The sequence below is a fragment of the Bos mutus genome, chromosome 1 (assembly GCF_027580195.1).
Source record: "Bos mutus isolate GX-2022 chromosome 1, NWIPB_WYAK_1.1, whole genome shotgun sequence".
NCBI classification, from domain to species: domain Eukaryota; kingdom Metazoa; phylum Chordata; class Mammalia; order Artiodactyla; family Bovidae; genus Bos; species Bos mutus.
Genome location: NC_091617.1, coordinates 52,260,153 through 52,277,809, shown reverse-complemented (window position 1 = coordinate 52,277,809; position 17,657 = coordinate 52,260,153). Strand labels below are relative to the sequence as shown.

Genomic DNA, 17,657 nt, shown 5'->3' with positions numbered 1-17,657 from the left:
CTCTTGAATATAAAATATGCTACAAGTGCTTAGTGAAAGTTAAAGTTATTTATTGCTGTAGACTCAGATACAACTTTTGAAAGAAGAATTGGAAGCTGAAAGGACCACTCGAGCCAAGGTAGAGAGGGAGAGAGCTAACCTCATCCGAGAGCTGGAAGACATGAATGAGAGGCTGGAGGAGGCAGGAGGTGTCAGTTCGGCTCAGCTGGAGATAACTAAGAAACAAGAAACAAAATTCCAGAAGCTCCGCCGAGACCTGGAAGAGGCCACACTGCACTTTGAGGCAACCTCTGCCTCTTTGAAGAAGAGACACGCAGATAGCCTGGCTGAGCTGGAGAGCCAGGTAGAAAATTTACAACAGGTCAAGCAGACACTGGAAAAAGACAAGAGTGACCTAGAGCTCGAAGTGAACGATCTCCTGATCCATGTTGAACAGATGACCAGAGCTAAGGTAAAGAACATTTACAAGCTCTTCTTGAGGATTTAGAACATGGAAGTAGGCAGAGGAGGGGAAGGGAGAGAAAGTTAAAGTAAATTGGTGACTCAAAGTACCTGCTAATGGAAGCTAGAGATCTTCAGATTGGCTCAGTTCAGTTCAGTCACTCAGTCATGTCTGACTCTTTGCGACCCCATGAACCATAGCACACCAGCCCTCCCTGTCTGTCACCAACTCCCGGAGTTCACTCAAACTCATATCCATCGAGTTGGTGATGCCATCCAGCCATCTCATCCTCTGTTGTCCCCTTCTTCTCCTGCCCCCAAACCCTCCCAGCATCAGGGTCTTTTCCAATGAGTCAACTCTTCGCATGAGGTGGCCAAAGTACTGGAGTTTCAGCTTTAGCATCAGTCCTTCCAATGAACACCCAGGACTGATCTCCTTTAGAATGGACTGGTTGGATCTCCTTGGAGTCCAAGGGACTCTCAAGTCTTCTCCAACACCACAGTTCAAAACCATCAATACTTCAGCGCTCAGCTTTCTTCACAGTCCAACTCTCACATCCATACATTACCACTGTAAAAATCATAGCCATGACTAGATGGACCTTTGTTGGCAAAGTAATGTCTCTGCTTTTCAATATGCTATCTAGGTTGGTCATAACTTGTCTTCCAAGAAGTAAGAGTCTTTTAATTTCATGGCTGCAATCACCATCTGCAATGATTTTGGAGCCCCAAAAAATAAAGTCTGACACTGTTTCCACTGTTTCCTCATCTATCTGCTGTGAAGTGATGGGATCAGATGCCATGATCTTCATTTTCTGAATGTTGAGCTTTAAGCCAACTTTTTCACTCTCTTCTTTCACTTTCATCATGGGCTTTTTAGTTCCTCTTCACTTTCTGCCATAAGGGTGGTGTCATCTGCATATCTGAGGTTATTGATATTTCTCCCGGCAATCTTGATTCCAGCTTGTGCTTCTTCCAGCCCAGCGTTTCTCATGATGTACCCTGTATATAAGTTAAATAAGCAGAGTGACAATATACAGCCTTGATGTACTCCTTTTCCTATTTGGAACTAGTCTGTTGTTCCATGTCCAGTTCTAACTGTTGCTTCCTGACCTGTATATAGGTTTCTCAAGAGGCAAGCCAGGTGGTCTGGTATTCCCATCTCTTTCAGAATTTTCCACAGTTTGTTGTGATCCACACAATCAAAGGCTTTGGCATAGTCAATAAAGCAGAAGTAGGTGTTTTTCTGGAACTCTCTTGCTTTTTTGATGATCCAACAGATGTTGGCAATTTGATCTCTGGTTCCTCTGCCTTTTCTAAAACCAGCTTGAACATCAGGAAGTTCATGGTTCACGTATTACTGAAGCCTGGCTTGGAGAATTTTGAGCATTACTTTACTAGCGTGTGAGATGAGTGCAATTGTGCGGTAGTTTGAGCATTCTTTGGCATTGCCTTTCTTTGGGATTGGAATGAAAACGGACCTTTTCCAGTCCTGTGGCCACTGCTGAGTTTTCCAAATTTGCTGGCAGAATGAGTGCGGCACTTTCACAGCATCATCTTTCAGGATTTGAAATAGCTCAATTAGAATTCCATCACCTCCACTAGCTTTGTTCGTAGTGATGCTTTCTAAGGCCCACTTGACTTCACATTCCAGGATGTCTGGATCTAGGTGAGTGATCACACCATCGTGATTAATCACGATGTGTTGTGAAGATATTTTTTGTACAGTTCTTTTGTGTATTCTTGCCACCTCTTCTTAATATCTTGTGCTTCTCTTAGGTCCATACCATTTCTGTCCTTTATCAAGCCCATGTTTGCATGAAATGTTCCCTTGGTATCTCTAATTTTTTTGAAGGGATCTCTAGTCTTTCCCATTCTGTTGTTTTCCTCTATTTCTTTGCATTGATCACCGAGGAAGGCTTTCTTATTTCTCCTTGCTATTCTTTGGAACTCTGCATTCAGATGCTTATATCTTTCCTTTTGTCCTTTGCTTTTCACTTCTGTTCTTTTCACAGCTATTTGTAAGCCCTCCTCAGACAGTCATTTTGCTTTTTTGCATTTCTTTTCCATGGGGATGGTCTTGATCCCTGTCTCCTGTACAATGTCACGAACCTCCGTCCATAGTTCATCAGGCACTCTGTCTATCAGATCTAGTCCCTTAAATCTATTTCTCACTTCCACTGTATAATCATAAGGGATTTGATTTAGGTCATACCTGAATGGTCTAGTGGTTTTCCCCACTTTCTTCAATTTAAGTCTGAATTTGGCATTAAGGAGTTCATGATCTGAGCCACAGTCAGCTCCCAGTCTTGTTTTTGCTGACTGCATAGAGCTTCTCCATCTTTGGCTGCAAAGAATATAATCAATCTGATTTTGGTGTTGACCATCTGGTGATGTCCATGTATAGAGTCTTCTCTTGTGTTGTTGGAAGAGGGTGTTTGTTATGACCAGTGCATTCTCTTGGCAAAACTCTATTAGCCTTTGCCTTGCTTCATTCTGCACTCCAAGGCCAAATTTGCTTGTTACTCCAGGTGTTTCTTGACTTCCTACTTTTGTATTCTAGTCCCCTATAATGAAAAGGACATCTCTTTTGGGTGTTAGTTCTAAAAGGTCTTGTAGGTCTTCATAGAACTGTTCAACTTCAGCTTCTTCAGCGTTACTGGTTGGGGCATAGACTTGGATTACCGTGATATTGAATGGTTTGCCTTGGAAACGAACAGAGATCATTCTGTTGTTTTTGAGATTGCATCCAAGTACTGCATTTCGGACTGTTTTGTTGACTATGATGGCTACTCCATTTCTTCTAATGGATTCCTGCCCATAGTAGTAGATATAGTCATCTGAGTTAAATTCACCCATTTCAGTCCATTTTAGTTTGCGGATTCCTAGAATGTCAATGTTCACTCTTGCCATTTCCTGTTTGACCACTTCCAATTTGCCTTGATTTATGGAGCTAACATTCCAGTCCCTATGCAATATTGCTCTTTACAGCATCGGACCTTGCTTGTATCATCAGTCGCATCCACAACTCGGTATTGTTTTTGCTTTGGCTCCATCCCTTCATTCTTTCTGGAGTTATTTCTCCACTGATCTCCAATAGCATATTGGGCACCTACTGACCTGGGGAGTTTCTCTTTCAGTATCCTATCATTTTGCCTTTTCATATGGTTCATGGGGTTCTCAAGGCAAGAATACTGAAGTGGTTTGCCGTTCCCTTCTCCAGTGGACCACATTCTGTCAGACCTCTCCACCATGACCCGTCCGTCTTGGGTGGCCCCACACAGCATGGCTTAGTTAAACAAGGCTGTGGTCCATGTGATTAGTTTGGCTAGTTTTCTGTGAGTATGGTTTCAGTGTGTCTGCCCTCTGATGCCCTCTCACAACACCTACCGTCTTACTTGGGTTTCTCTTACCTTGGACAAGGGGTATCTCCTCATGGCCACCTCCCCTGACCTTGGGCATGGAGTAGCTCCTCTAGGCCGCCACCTCTGACCTCGGGTGTGGGATAGCTCCTCTCTAGATCAGGTCTAATCTCAGGCATTGCTAAAGTTCCATGACCATCCCCTGAAGGTAGCCTGTGGCTTCTCACCTTATTGGAATTCCAGTCTGTGTTCCTTGTGGGTCTTTCTAGTGATGACACAGTAGGTAGGCTGGACAAGGGATGCCACTAACTTGTACATGGTGTGTGTCTCTCTCTTTTTTCAGTTGGAGGATAATTGCATGACAATGTTGTGTTAGCCTCTGCTGTACAATAACCAATAACAAGTATACACATGTCCCCTTCTCTTGTGCCTCCCCCTCCCACCCCATCTCACTCCTCCTGGTCATCACAGAGCACTGAGCTAAACTCCCTATGCCATATAGCAGCTTCCCACTAGCTGTCTACTTTACACACTGTAGTGGATATATGTCAGTGCTACTCTTTCAATTCATCCCACCCTCCCGTTTCCCTCCCTGTGTCTACAAGTCTGTTCTCTATGTCTCCATCTCTATTCCTGCTTTGCAAATAGATTCATCAGTGGTGTTTCTCTCTTGAAGGATGGCTTTGAGTTGGGAGCACTCCAAGGAGGGGGCTCAGGAACTTTAAGTCCATCCAAACAAATGGTACAAACAGCTTTGGGGGAAGTTAAGAACTTTTTCTCCTTTGTGTCCTCTGGCATCTCTTTAATAAGCCAACACTAGGAGAATTTTCACATGTTCTTTCTTCACCGAGCCCATTAATCTCTACTCTGCCAGCTCTCATCTCAAATGACTAGTATCAGATCACAGGTAAGAACCTCCTTACCTTCTGGCAGTTGAGAGGAGCTTTGATTGAGGCCATGCAGAGCAAATAACCAGTGCCAGATTCTTCCTGTGAGCAGAATCTGTAGTCATCTGGGAAGACAAACCAACAATAAAGCTTGATCTTTAAGGATGACAACCATAAAAATGTACGATTTCTTCAGAGATACTGAGTGACTCCTGAAATATTTAGCCTTAATTTCCTTTAAATAGCACATTGAATAGAAAGAAACACAACTACCCCACTTTTCCTTCTCTTTCTTCCTCTCCACTCTCCCTGCCATCACACCTTCAATTATCATAAAATATAAATCTAGTGAAGACTTCGGACCTCTCTTCCTCTGTCTCTTCTGTATGCTGCATTTTGTTTGGATTCTGTCTTCAACTCAGCAATGAAAACATTCTCACTCCTTGCCCTTGTAGGTTTATCTTCCTTTATCAGTGCAAGTGAGCACTAGAAGACCTTACTCTTTGCCCCTCATTCATCCTCAGGAACTCTTCTGTTGCTATACATTTTAGTAGTAAGTCATAAAATCATAAGACCATTGACAGATTCACCATAAATCCGTACTAATTATGTATTAATTTTATACTTACCAACTTCCTCTGGAATTTCATTGCTGCTCAGAAGTTCTTTATTCTTCTAACTTGTTTTATTTTAAAAGAGAAACAAAAATCCTTCCTCAGACTCCAACCCTGCCTTCCTGAATCCATCCTCTTACTAAATGTTAACACTTAACTGATAAGATTAAGACCATTCATTATAACTTCTCTCTTCACCTTATAATATATTCACTCAGCCATTTCTTTCATTCTTGCTCCAAACAATAAAATATTCTTCCACATAACCATTATCCACATATTAAAAAACAAAAAACAAAAAAAACAGACTTTTCCATACTAGGGTTAGTATTTTGAGAGAAAAGCAAAGCCTGTCCATGTCTGTCTTAATCTGATTCCTTGACCAAAGAGTAATGTTCTATTTATCTATTGATATGTAGCAAATCCGGAGAAGGCAATGGCACCCACTCCAGTACTCTTGCCTGGAAAATCCCATGGACGGAGGAGCCTGGTAGGCTGCAGTCCATGGGGTCGCTAAGAGTTGGACACGACTGAGCGATTTCACTTTCACTTTTCACTTTCATGCATTGGAGAAGGAATTGGCAACCCACTCCTGTGTTCTTGCCTGGAGAATCCCAGGGATGGGGGAGCCTGGTGGGCTGCCGTCTATGGGGTCGCACAGAGTCAGACACGACTGAAGCGACTTAGCAGCAGCAGCAGCATGTAGCAAATCACCCTCAAAACCTTGAAGTTAAAACAATATAATTTACTATTTTTCTCTCTTGGTTCTGGGGCTTGACAGGCTTAGCGCAGATGGTGGTTGTGACTCAAATCATCTGAAGGTTTATTCACTCACCTGTCTGGCTCTTGGGCTGGGATAGCTAGACAGTTGAAGGCTGTTTGGAAATGTCTCTTTCCTTATGACCTCTCCATGTAGCTAGCTTGGCTTTCCTCACAGCGTGGTAGTCATAGGGGAGTTGGACTTCTTACATCGTAATTCAGGGCACTAAAAGCAAGTATTCCAAGAGACCAGAAGCTGCAAAGACTCTTGTGAGGTTGGCTTGCAATACAGTGGAGTGATTCTGTGTGACTCCCAACAGTGATGAGTCACAGGATAGGGTCTACACGTGGGTGTGGATACTAGAGAGTGTGGCTCACTGGTGTGCCTTGTTTGGAAACCAGCTCCCACAAGTCAGTGTATATCTCACTACCTCCTCACTCCTTTAACCCCTGCAACGTCTTTTATTTCCCCTTTTGTTGGGCTTCCTGGTAGCTCAGACAGTAAAGAACTGCCTGCAGTGCAGAAGACCTGGATTCCATCCCTGGGTCAGGAAGATCCTCAGGCAATCCACTCCAGTATTCTTGCCAGGAGAATCCCCTGGATAGAGGAGCCTGGTGGGCTACAGTCCATGAGGCTGCAAAGAGTCGGACATGACTGAGTGACTAAGCACACATCTTAAAAGTAGTTTCTTAATTGGTTCTTGCAAAGATCAGTAATGTCTCTCTTTCCTCAAATTAGCATGTCTAAAGCCAGACTTACCTCTCCTGAAGCTGACATATAATTTCTATGGATCTTTTTGCCACCAGCACCCTGTTCCTTCCATCACCCAGACTCTCAGCCTAGAACTGTGTTTCCTCTCTGTTCTTTGCTTTCCAATCAATTCTTAGAGAAGGTCAATTTTGTACGGTCTTGTAATTTTTCATTCCATTCCCACTCATATGTAAAAATTTCATTATCTGTTAACTGGATTATTGCAGTGTTTTCTAAATTATCTTTTTTTTCCCAATCTTTTTAAAATAGTACCGATATGAATATTTTAAGAGATGCATGGCTCTGTGGAATCATTTCCCAGCTTCAGAGTGAACTCCACATTTCTGCCCTTTAAGGTACCCTGTAGCCCATGATCTGACTCCACTCCTCGTGCCAGTTTTAGATTCTAGAACTTTGTTTCCTAGACCCTCTACACCCTCTACTTCAGCCATGCTAGAATGCCTGCGTTCCATCAAATATCCATTTTCCCACCAATGTGCCTTTTCCAAACTGAACTGTGTCTCTGGAGTGCTCAAGTTCAACATCCCTGATTAAAATGTTACCTGAATTATTTTCTGAATTCTTGTAGCACTTTTGGCATCCCCTTTGCATTGCCACATTGTAATCTTTTCAGTTTGCTTCAGTAGAAGACATCTCTAAGGTAGAAACTAGGTCTTATTTTTCTCATGTTTACTAAGTGCTTTCCATAATCAGTACACTCAGTTACTAGCATCAGTTTTTTACATACGCCTCTTGGGATTTCTGTGGCTCATAGATTTAATCATTTGTTCAGGGTCACAAAAATTATATGGTGGAGATGGGCCTCAACCCCCAATCCTGTGTATGTCTGTGGGTGATGGCATTCTGTTGCTGCCTTACATATTTCTTGGTGGGATAAATTGACTCTGTTCACTCTCATAGGCATATACATTATGCTGAACTTTATCTTGAATTGTTTACTTCATCTTTTCTTGAATTATAATGCCAGAAATGCCAATACTCAGTGGTACAGTAGAAACCAAAGCATTTTCGAAAGCATATTAGGCTGACAGAGAGGCCCAGGGCAATTTAGAAGTTATAGGCAATCTCACAATTATCTTGATTATTTTGAATTCCCATTGGTTCCTGAATTTCTAGGAGGCAGCATTTTTATGCGTCATTTTAAGAACCAGCTTCAGAATAAATGTGCATTATTCCATTAACCTCTTCCTTCTTGGTATCAAAATTTAGTGTCTATCTTTAGGCTGAAACTTGAAGTACTTTTGAGGGTACCACCCTTTGAATGGCATGCCCCTGTCCAGGCCACCTTTAGATAAACAATCACATTGCCTTTGCAGATCCTGCTTATGAAAACACTTTTTCAATTGAAAACACAATACCAATGTTAGTGCCATGGATAACTACCAATTGAGGCTGTGCCTGAGGGCGAATGTCTTATGCCTGCCCAGTAGCTGCCTGCTCTGCAGGTGTGCACAGCCATGCAGGGCTTAATCACACAGGCTTCTCTTGAAACCAGGGAATTCTCTGGCTCCTTTGCTTGCCACTCCCACAACACTGACTAAGCTGTCTTATGGAGATCTGTGTTCTTTCACCCTCAGCAAACAGGTGTGCAGAAGAGCACACTCCTGGTCATAAGCAGAAGTGGCATTTCTCACATCTGGCTGTCTTCCTCCTGACCCAATTCATAGGTCATTTATTATTGGAGTGAACATAAAACAAAAATGGTTCACATAGTCATATTTTTATTCAGTTTCTTCCAGAATCCATAAATTGGATCTGGAATCCAGTTTCACACAGGATTCACGACAATTTCAATCAACTAGAATGTTAAGTTAATTAATCCTTAACATTTCCTTTGTTATTACTTGATATAACAGATCCTTAGGAATCTAGTGTCTGACTTTTTCTTTTCTTGCACCAGTTCAAATGCTATACCCAACACATACTAGCTGTGTGAATTTGGGCAAGGTATTTAGCCTCTCTGACCATTTCCTCATTTATAAAACAGAGGCAATCTGAGTTCCTGAGGAATACTGTGAGGAAAATGAGTGTGCCAACTTTGACTGTCAGATTACTTTCAGAAGTAGTAAAGCAAACATATTCAACAATCAAAATATTTGAAATTACAGACTATTTAGAAATTGTTGCCTGTGTTTTTTCTATAGCTTCTAGTGATAAGTGGAGATTGCGGGTAATTGAGTGTGTCTGGCATTTAACATCATTGTTCTAACCTTCGTGATGTACAGAAAGCTGATTGAACCTCTGGCAGGTCTGGTTTCATATCCACCACCTGGCATGGGTGTGCTATGGAATATCTGTGAGTAGAATTACTGATATTTCTTGTCAGTCTCCGAATGGCCTCTTCCTTTGTTTGCTAATCAGTGGATAATATACCAACCCAGTTAAAAAAAAACCAATTTGGGGGTTGAGGTTCATAGGGAAAGCTTGAATGTGACCTCTAAGTAAACTTTAGTGGGTCTGTTTGCCAACCTCTCACTAAAGTTTGTAGTAATTTGAGTCTCCTATTTTGTGTCAAGCTCTGTATTTGGCCTTGGGGATATAAGATGTAATTTAGGAGTCTTCCAAAAACAGTTAGAATAGTCATTTCTAACTATAAAATAGAGTAAGTTTACAGAGAACAATCTTCATCACAGCACAGGCTCCAGCTGGAGAGCTCCAAAGTCTTTGCTGACTCAGAAGTTTCCCAAAGGACTAAACCTGGCATCATCCTGGAGATGTTTCTCTCCCTTGGCCATTGCTATATCATAAAAATTAGTTTAACGTTGAAAACTATTAGACTTACCACCAGATTTCACAGTTTTCACCATTTTCTTGAAATGCCATTGATGTGATCCTTTCTTTGTCAAAGTAATCTCCTTCTCTCTCCTTCTTCTCTCTTGCTATCCCTTCCCCTACATCTCCCCTCCTTTTTCCATAGCACTATTTCTTTATAGAGACAAAAGTCTCATATGGACTGAGAACAAAACAGAAAAACAGCAATGTAAAATCCGTAGAACTGTGAAGTACCACGTGTCATTTTATGATATCTGACCATATTAATAATATGAATGAAAATTACAGCTAGGTAAAGGGGCCAGCACCATCTTACATTTGGAAGCTCTTGGTCCTGAAAATATTGAATTTCAAAGTCATTGGCATTAGTTTTCAGTGTGGCAAAAATTTGATGATTAGATTGGTTACTTAAACCAGGTAAAAGTGCATAGGTCACTTAGCATATCATTTTCTTTAAACATGAACAACCAATTCTGAGAAGTTGGAGTTTGGGATTGAAATGATAACCCAGCAGGGTAATCATGAGCCTGCAACCTTAATGATTGGGAGGGTCCAGTTGTTTTCGCAGTTCAAACTTCTATTATTACGCTGCTGTATCTCAGATTCATCTGCTTTCTCCTGTCCTTCTTGGTCAACCCTCTGGACTTTCCTTCCTCCTCCATCTTTCCCATCCTTTCTTTCCCATCCCTCTGAACTATCCCCTTGTTTATTGAGCTCCTAATATGTGTTAGATACTATTCTAGACATAGGGGGTATAATCTGTTATCAAATGGAACCTCTATCCTCATGAAGCTTATAGTCTAGAAGAAAAGAAAGATGGTTAAATATATAATGTCAGGAAGTAATTATATACTTCATCAGTGTTTGACACATTTCCTTCTTCTGAAAAGCAAAGAATTCTAGAGACATTCCCCAATACCAGATACTTGTTTCTCCATTAATACCTATAATTTGAAAAGTTTGGGCCGCCTAGGGGCCCAGACTCTGAGTGTATTTTGCTGTTTAAAATTAGCAGACATGGTTTTCCAATGCTAGCTGTGACTTTCAGGGCAGAGGAGAGCACAAGGGTCCCAGGAACCACCCCTCCCTCCCTTCCTTATGTAGCTAATTCAGCATGTTCTCTATAAACCATGTCCAACCTTCCCCTCTCAACTTGTAGGCTAATGCTGAGAAGCTTTGTAGTCTGTATGAGGAACGCTTGAAAGAAGCAAATGCAAAACTGGATGAAGTGACTCAATTAGCAAATGACGTGACAGCGCAGAAGACAAAGCTACGGAGTGAGAATGGTAAGTAAACTTTTGGTGTTGCTTCACTTACAAGTCTCAAGCCCAGAAGAATGGTGGAGAAACCACTGAAATGATGATCCAATCACTGAGTCTGGGTGGGAATTTAAAAATTCTAGGGGGGTGGTGAGGCCCTTGATGTTATCTTTTCCAAGACATGCTCTTGTCTGGGAAGGATCACCTCTGTGCCACCTTGAAAGGCCTTGCCCAACTCTCTTCCATGAGGGGGAAAAGCAATATGCAGTTGACTGGAGTAGCTTTCATGATCCAAGGATGGTAGAGACTATCCACACAGTCTATAAGACATGCCTTTTTATCATATCTACCTCACTGAAATAGGCATTTCCCCTAATTTTCAATGAGCCCACACCTATTTTTTATATTTATATTTTTTACAAATTGAAGTATAGTTAATTTACAATGTTGTATTGATTTCAATTGTACAGCAAAGTTATTCAGTTACATTCATGTATGTGTGTATGTATTCCTTTTTCAGATTCTTTTGCATGAAAGATTATTACAAGATATTGAGTATAGTTCCCTATGCTATATAGCAGGTCATTGATTACCTATTTTATGGGCAGTAGTGTATATATATTAATCCCAAACTCTGAATTTATGTCCTCCTTGATCCCTGCTCTCCCCTTTGGTAACCACAAGTTTGTTTTCTGTGAGTCTGTTTCTGATTTGTAAATAAGTTCATTTGTATCATTTTTTTTGAGATTCCACATATAAGTGGTATCATATGATATTTGTCTTTTTCTGTCTGACTTCACTTAATATGATAATCTCTATATCCATCCTTGTTGCTTTTGTTGTTGTTGTTCAGTTGCTCAGTTGTGTCCAACTCTTTGTGACTCCATGGACTGCTGCATGCCAGTCTTCATTGAGTTGGTGATGCCATCCAGTCCTCTCGTCCTCTGTTGTCCCCTTCTCCTCCTGCCTTCACCTTTCCCAGTATCAGGGTCTTTTCTAATGAGTCACCTCTTCACATCAGGTGGCAAAAATATTGGAGATTCAGCTTCAGCATCAGTCCTTCCAAAGAATATTCCGGACTGATTTCCTTTAGGATTGACTGGTTTGATCTCCTTGCAGTCCAAGGGACTCTCAAGAATCTTCTCCAACACCACAGTTCAAAAGCATCAATTCTTTGGTGCTCAGCCTTCTTTATGGTTCAACTCTCACATCCATACATGAGTATCTCTATATCCATCCATGTTGCTTTAAGTGGCATTATTTCTTTTTTTTTATGGCCAAGTAATATATATATATATGTGGAGAAGGCGATGGCACCCCACTCTAGTACTCTTGCCTGGAAAATCCCATGGACAGAGGAGCCTGGTAAGCTGTAGTCCATGGGGTCGCTAAGAGTTGGACACGACTGAGCAACTTCACTTTCACTTTTCACTTTCATGCATTGGAGAAGGAAATGGCAACCCACTCCAGTGTTCTTGCCTGGAGAATCCCAGGGACAGGGGGGCCTGGTGGGCTGCTGTCTATGGGGTCACACAGAGTTGGACACGACTGAAGTGACTCAGCAGAATATATATATGGGGCTTCCCTGGTGGCTCAGACAATAAAGAATCTCCCTACAATGTAGGAAATCTGGGTTTGATGCCTGGGTTGGGAAGACTCCCTGGAGGAGGAAATGGCAATGCGCTCCAGTATTCTTGCCTGGGCAATTCCATGGGCAGAGGAGCCTGGCGGGCTACAGTCCATGGGGTCACAAAGAGTCAGACACAATTTATATAGTATAGCCTTAAGTCAAGGAGCATGATCCCTCCAGCCCTCTTCTTTCTCAAGATTCTTTTGGCTACTCAGAGTCTTTTGTGTTTCCATACAAATCTTAAAATTTTTTGTTCTGGTTCTGAGGAAAATGCCATTGGAAATTTTATAGGGATTGCATTGAATCTGTAGATGCCTTGGGTAGTATGAACCTACACCTCTCTTTTGACCTCTTTGCTATGTTTTGAAAATATCAGGCATACTCCCACCCTAGAGTCTTGCCCTGACTATTTTTTCTGCGTAGAGTACCCTACTCATCAAGAAAAAGCTTAAAGATGAGAGTTAATCAAATAGATCTGGGGGAAGTCAGGATAGGCCTTGTTGGGAAGGTGACATTTGAGTACTCTCAACCAGTTTTCTCCATGTGCTTCTTTTTTCATAGAATTTAATACCTTCAAAGAAACTACATGCTTGACATAATAAATAAGTTTGTCTTGTCTCCATCTGCCACAGTGTAAGCTACATGAGGGCAGGGGCCTTTATTACGTCCACTGATATGTTAGTCATCTAGAGCAATGCCTGCCATTTGCTGGGGATCCTCAAACATTTGACCAGTTAAAATTAGAACAATGTTCTGTGGCTTATTCTTAACCATCAACCACTATTAATGAGGTTTTCCCCCTCTATCTTTTACATGATGGCAATCTATTTGAGGTTTTTCTTTTTAAATTCATCATGAGCTTTTTTGTATCTTGTATAGTCATTATGAGTGTTTCTCATCCATCAATTAGATGGACAATGGTTACTTCATCTTGCCCTGTAACTTGCTTGTCTGCTATGAACAGCATGTGGCTAGCTGTTTGTAATTAGAATAATTTTTAGTAATATATTCCCAGAGACAGACTTCCTAGGCCAATGAAAATAAACAATGTGTTCTTGATACCCAGAGGCACTCACTTTAAAAAGACAGTGGAGGCCATTTATCCTTCCAAATGAAGGCCATTTATCATTCTGCCTGTGGACACCTCTGTTTCTAGATGCTAAATCTGGTTGTTGTTGTTCAGTTGCTCAATAATGTCAGACTCTTTGCGACCCCATGGACTGCAGCATGCCAGGCTTCCCTGTCCTTCACTATCTCCTGGAGTTTGCTCAAACTCATGCCCATTGAGTTGATGATGCCATCCAAACTATAGATTTGGAACTCTAAAAGAGGGAAGTGTTTTAAATTCTAGCAGGGACACTAAGCAGGACTCTTCTCATGCTGATGACAGGGTGTGTGACACTTGGCCTCAATACAAAACCCCCAATTTGATCTTTGGTGCCATTTAGGATATAGTCTGTGTGGGGACCATGCAGTCTGGAGGCTAGGCTGGAAAATGACTGTATGTCTGTGCTGAAGGAAGTGCTGTGTACAATTTGTTTGATAGGCATTACCTACCTCCCTCTACTTATTGGTATTAATTTTCTATTCACTTTTTTGATGAGGAAATTGGTGGGTGAGTGAAATGAAACTGGATCTGAGATGATAATTCTGCTTAGGATGCAGGGCATTTTATGTCCTCCTTTATTCTCGGCTTTACCTTTTGGCTCTTGTACGGATTAAATTTTAAGTATATACCTATCCAAACTCCCCTCCTCTCACTAGGACGATGATCCAGATTTTTGATGCTTTTTTTCTTTTTTGCTACTATTTCCAAAGTTTCTTTCTCATGCCCTGTCCTGTCCACTGATTACAGTCTGCTTTCAAAGGAGACCAATAGTAAATGTGATCAGTTAAGCCATGTTAAGTGGATCCCAGTTCTGTAACATATGTGTTATGTTAGTCTCAACCCCTTAATGGATTGGCATTTCCTCAGAATACTTTTAAATATGATGTGTGACCTAGAGTTTCTCAAAGTTTGGTCCATGGAACCCCAGCAATCATCAAGGCTCTTTCAGGGGAACTAAGTGAGAGGTTAGAGCTCTTTCATTCAATACTAAGATGCTCTTTGCTCTTTCAGTCCTTTTGCTGCTATTATAGATGGTGCGAAAGCAATGATGATTAAAACTGCTGGAGCCTTAGCACAAACCAAGGCAGTAGCACCATGCTGTAGTAATAATCATTGTATTTGCTGGTATATACTCAAAAGTTTAAAAAAGAGTCCGTTTTACTTAAGAATGTCCTTAATGAAACAGTAAAAATTAATTATATCTCAACCCCAAGTATATATCTTTTTAATATTCTGTGTAACAAAACAGAAAGTGTGCATAAAGCACCTCTGTTTCATACTAAAGTAGGATGTGTGATTGTTTAAGTTCTGAGCTAAACTAGCAATTTTTCAGGAAGAATCGTATTTACTTGAAAGAATATTTGACAAACTATGCTTATTCAGACTTAGATATCTGGCAGATATTTTTTTCAAAAATGAACAAAATGAGCCTGTCACTCCAAGGGAAACAACTGACAATATTTGTTGCCAATAATAAAAGTGGAGCTTTTAGGTAAAAATTAGATTTTTTTCATGAGCTTGATGGCTCTCAATTCTTGAAGACTCCCCCCCCTCTTTTTTTTATTGTGTATAGTATTAGTTTCAGGTATATAATACAGTGATTCAGCATTTCTCTGTATTACAAATTGATCAACACAATAAGCCTAATAACTATCTGTTACCATACAAAATTATTTCAATACCATTGACTATAACCCTTATGTTGTACATCATAGCCCCATATTTTATAACTAAAATAAGAAGTTCATACCTCTAATCCCCTTAACCTATTTCACTTAACTCCTCCATCCCCTTCCCCTCTGGCAGCTACCAGTTTGTTCTCTGTGTCTGTGAGTCTGTTTCTATATTGTTTTGTTTGTTCATTTTTTTTTTAGATTCCACATATAAGTGAAATAATATGTTATTTGTCTTTGTGTTTCCGTGTCTGATTTATTTTATTTAACATTATACCTTCTAGGTCCATCCACGTTAATGCTAATGACATAATTTCATTTTTTCATGACTGAGTAGTATTCCATTCCATTGATCTATGTGTCTATTTTTTATGCCAATATCATAGTTTTCATTGCTATAACTTTGTAGTATAGCTTGAAATCAGGTTGTGTGATACCTCCAGCTTTGTTCTTCTTTCTCATGATCGCTTTGGCTTTTCTGGGACTTCTGTGGTTCTATACAAATTTTAGGGTTATCTGTTCTAGTTTTGACAAAATTTTTGATAAGGGTTACATTGAATCTGTAGATTGCTTTCAGTAGTAATATTTTTTAATGATATTAATTCTTCCAGTCTATGAACATAGAGTATCTTTCCATTTACTTGTATCTTTAATTTCTTTACTCAATTTCTTATAGTTTTCCAAGAACAGGTCTTTTAACCTCTTGGTTACATTTAATCCTAGGTATTTTATACTTTTGATGTAATTGTAAATGAAATTGTTTTCTTCATTTCTCTTCCTGATAGTTTGTTATTAGTGTACAGAAATGTATCTGATTCTGTATATGGATTTTGCATCTTATAACTTTATTGAATTCATTTATTAGATCTGATAGTTTTTTGATGGAGGCTTTAGGGTTTTCTATGTATATATCATATCATCTGCAAATAGTGAGTTTTTTTCTCCCTTTCCTATTTAAATGTCTTTAAACCCCTTTTTATTTGTAATTGCTGTGGCTAGGACTTCTAGTACTGTGTTGACTAAAAGTGGTAAAAACAGACCTCCTTGTCTTGATTCTGATCTTTGAGAGGTCTGACCATTGAGTATCAGGTTAGCTGTAGTTTTGTCATAGATGATATTTATGATGTTGAGATATTTTACCTCTATGTGTCCTCTGTCTCTCTCTTCTCCTTCTGGGGCCTCTCTAATGCAAGTGGTAGTGTGCCCGATGTCCCAGAGGTCCCTTAAACTAATCTCTGTTAAAAATTCTTATTTCTTTTTTCCTGTTCTCATTGGATGATTTCCGATTCCTCATCTTCCAGACTGCAGATCTGTTCTGCATCTTTTAATCTGTTGTTGATTCTCTTAGTGTGTACTCTCATATCAGTTATTGTAATCTTTCATTCTGATTGGTTCTTTTTTATATTTTTGTTGAAGTTCTCAGGCTGAGTTCATTCAGTCTTCTCCTGAGTTTAGTAAGCATCTTTATGAGGATTACTTTGAATTATATTCTTATATATTGCTTAGCTCCATTTTATTTAGTTCTTTTTCTGGAGTTTTGTCTCGTTCTTTCATTTAGAAAGTATTCCTTTTTCTCCTCACTTTGCCTAACTCTATGGTTTGCTTCTATGTATTAGATAGATCAGCTCCATATCCCAGTCTTGAAAGAGTGACCTTATGTGGAAGGTTTCTGTGGGGCTCCGTGGCACAATTCCCATGGTCACCAGAGCCTCTTGTTACTGAGGTTTTCCCTCTTTGGGCTGTGTTCATTCTCTTATGTGGTTGGGCCACAATTGCTGTGGGCACACTAGTTGGGGGAGCTGGTACCATGCCTGGCTGGCTGCATCGCTTGGTTGTGACTGCTGTAGGTGTGCTGTGGATGGAGCTAACTCCCAAGTGGGAGCTCCTTTGAAAGGAGTGCTGATGCTGGCCAAGATGTCCCACCAGGTCATTTGGTGTAAGAGCCACTTTGGAAGGGCATTGGTGCAGCTCATGCCACCTGTTTGGTGGGGCAGTCATGGAGTGGCTTTTGAGGGGCATGCTGATCCTCAGGGGAATGTTGGGGTGGAAGTATACCCTGTTAGCCAGGTTGATTGAAAGTAACAGAAATGGTGCCCACCAGCTCTGGGCCAGCTAGGTGGCAGAAGAGTTAATAAATAAATGAATAAAAATGTGACCACAAGTGCTTCTGCCACTGGAGAAAGTTCTGCCAGATCCCTGCCCTCTAGCGTACATCCTAATAGTAGTCAATATTGGCCATCTCCTCCTTTATGACTCAGGTGTTTCTCAAGCTATTGCCTCTGCACTGAGACCTGGAGGGAGTTTGTACGTGAGCAGTGTTTCAGTTTCCCACTGCCTTTTGGCTTTCCCCACCCTAAGCCCTGCTGCTTTTCACAGCCAG

General features: G+C 40.7%; 1 protein-coding gene across 1 annotated transcript in view; it reads left to right on the top strand.

Annotated features, from left to right (window-relative positions):
- Positions 1-17,657, top strand: part of LOC102272410 (myosin-15) — a 100,989-nt gene that overhangs the window by 38,715 nt on the left and 44,617 nt on the right. The window contains exons 13-14 of the mRNA XM_070357586.1: positions 62-451; positions 10,767-10,893. Coding sequence (XP_070213687.1) covers positions 62-451; positions 10,767-10,893 — 517 coding nt within the window. The remainder of the gene's footprint in view (positions 1-61; positions 452-10,766; positions 10,894-17,657) is intronic.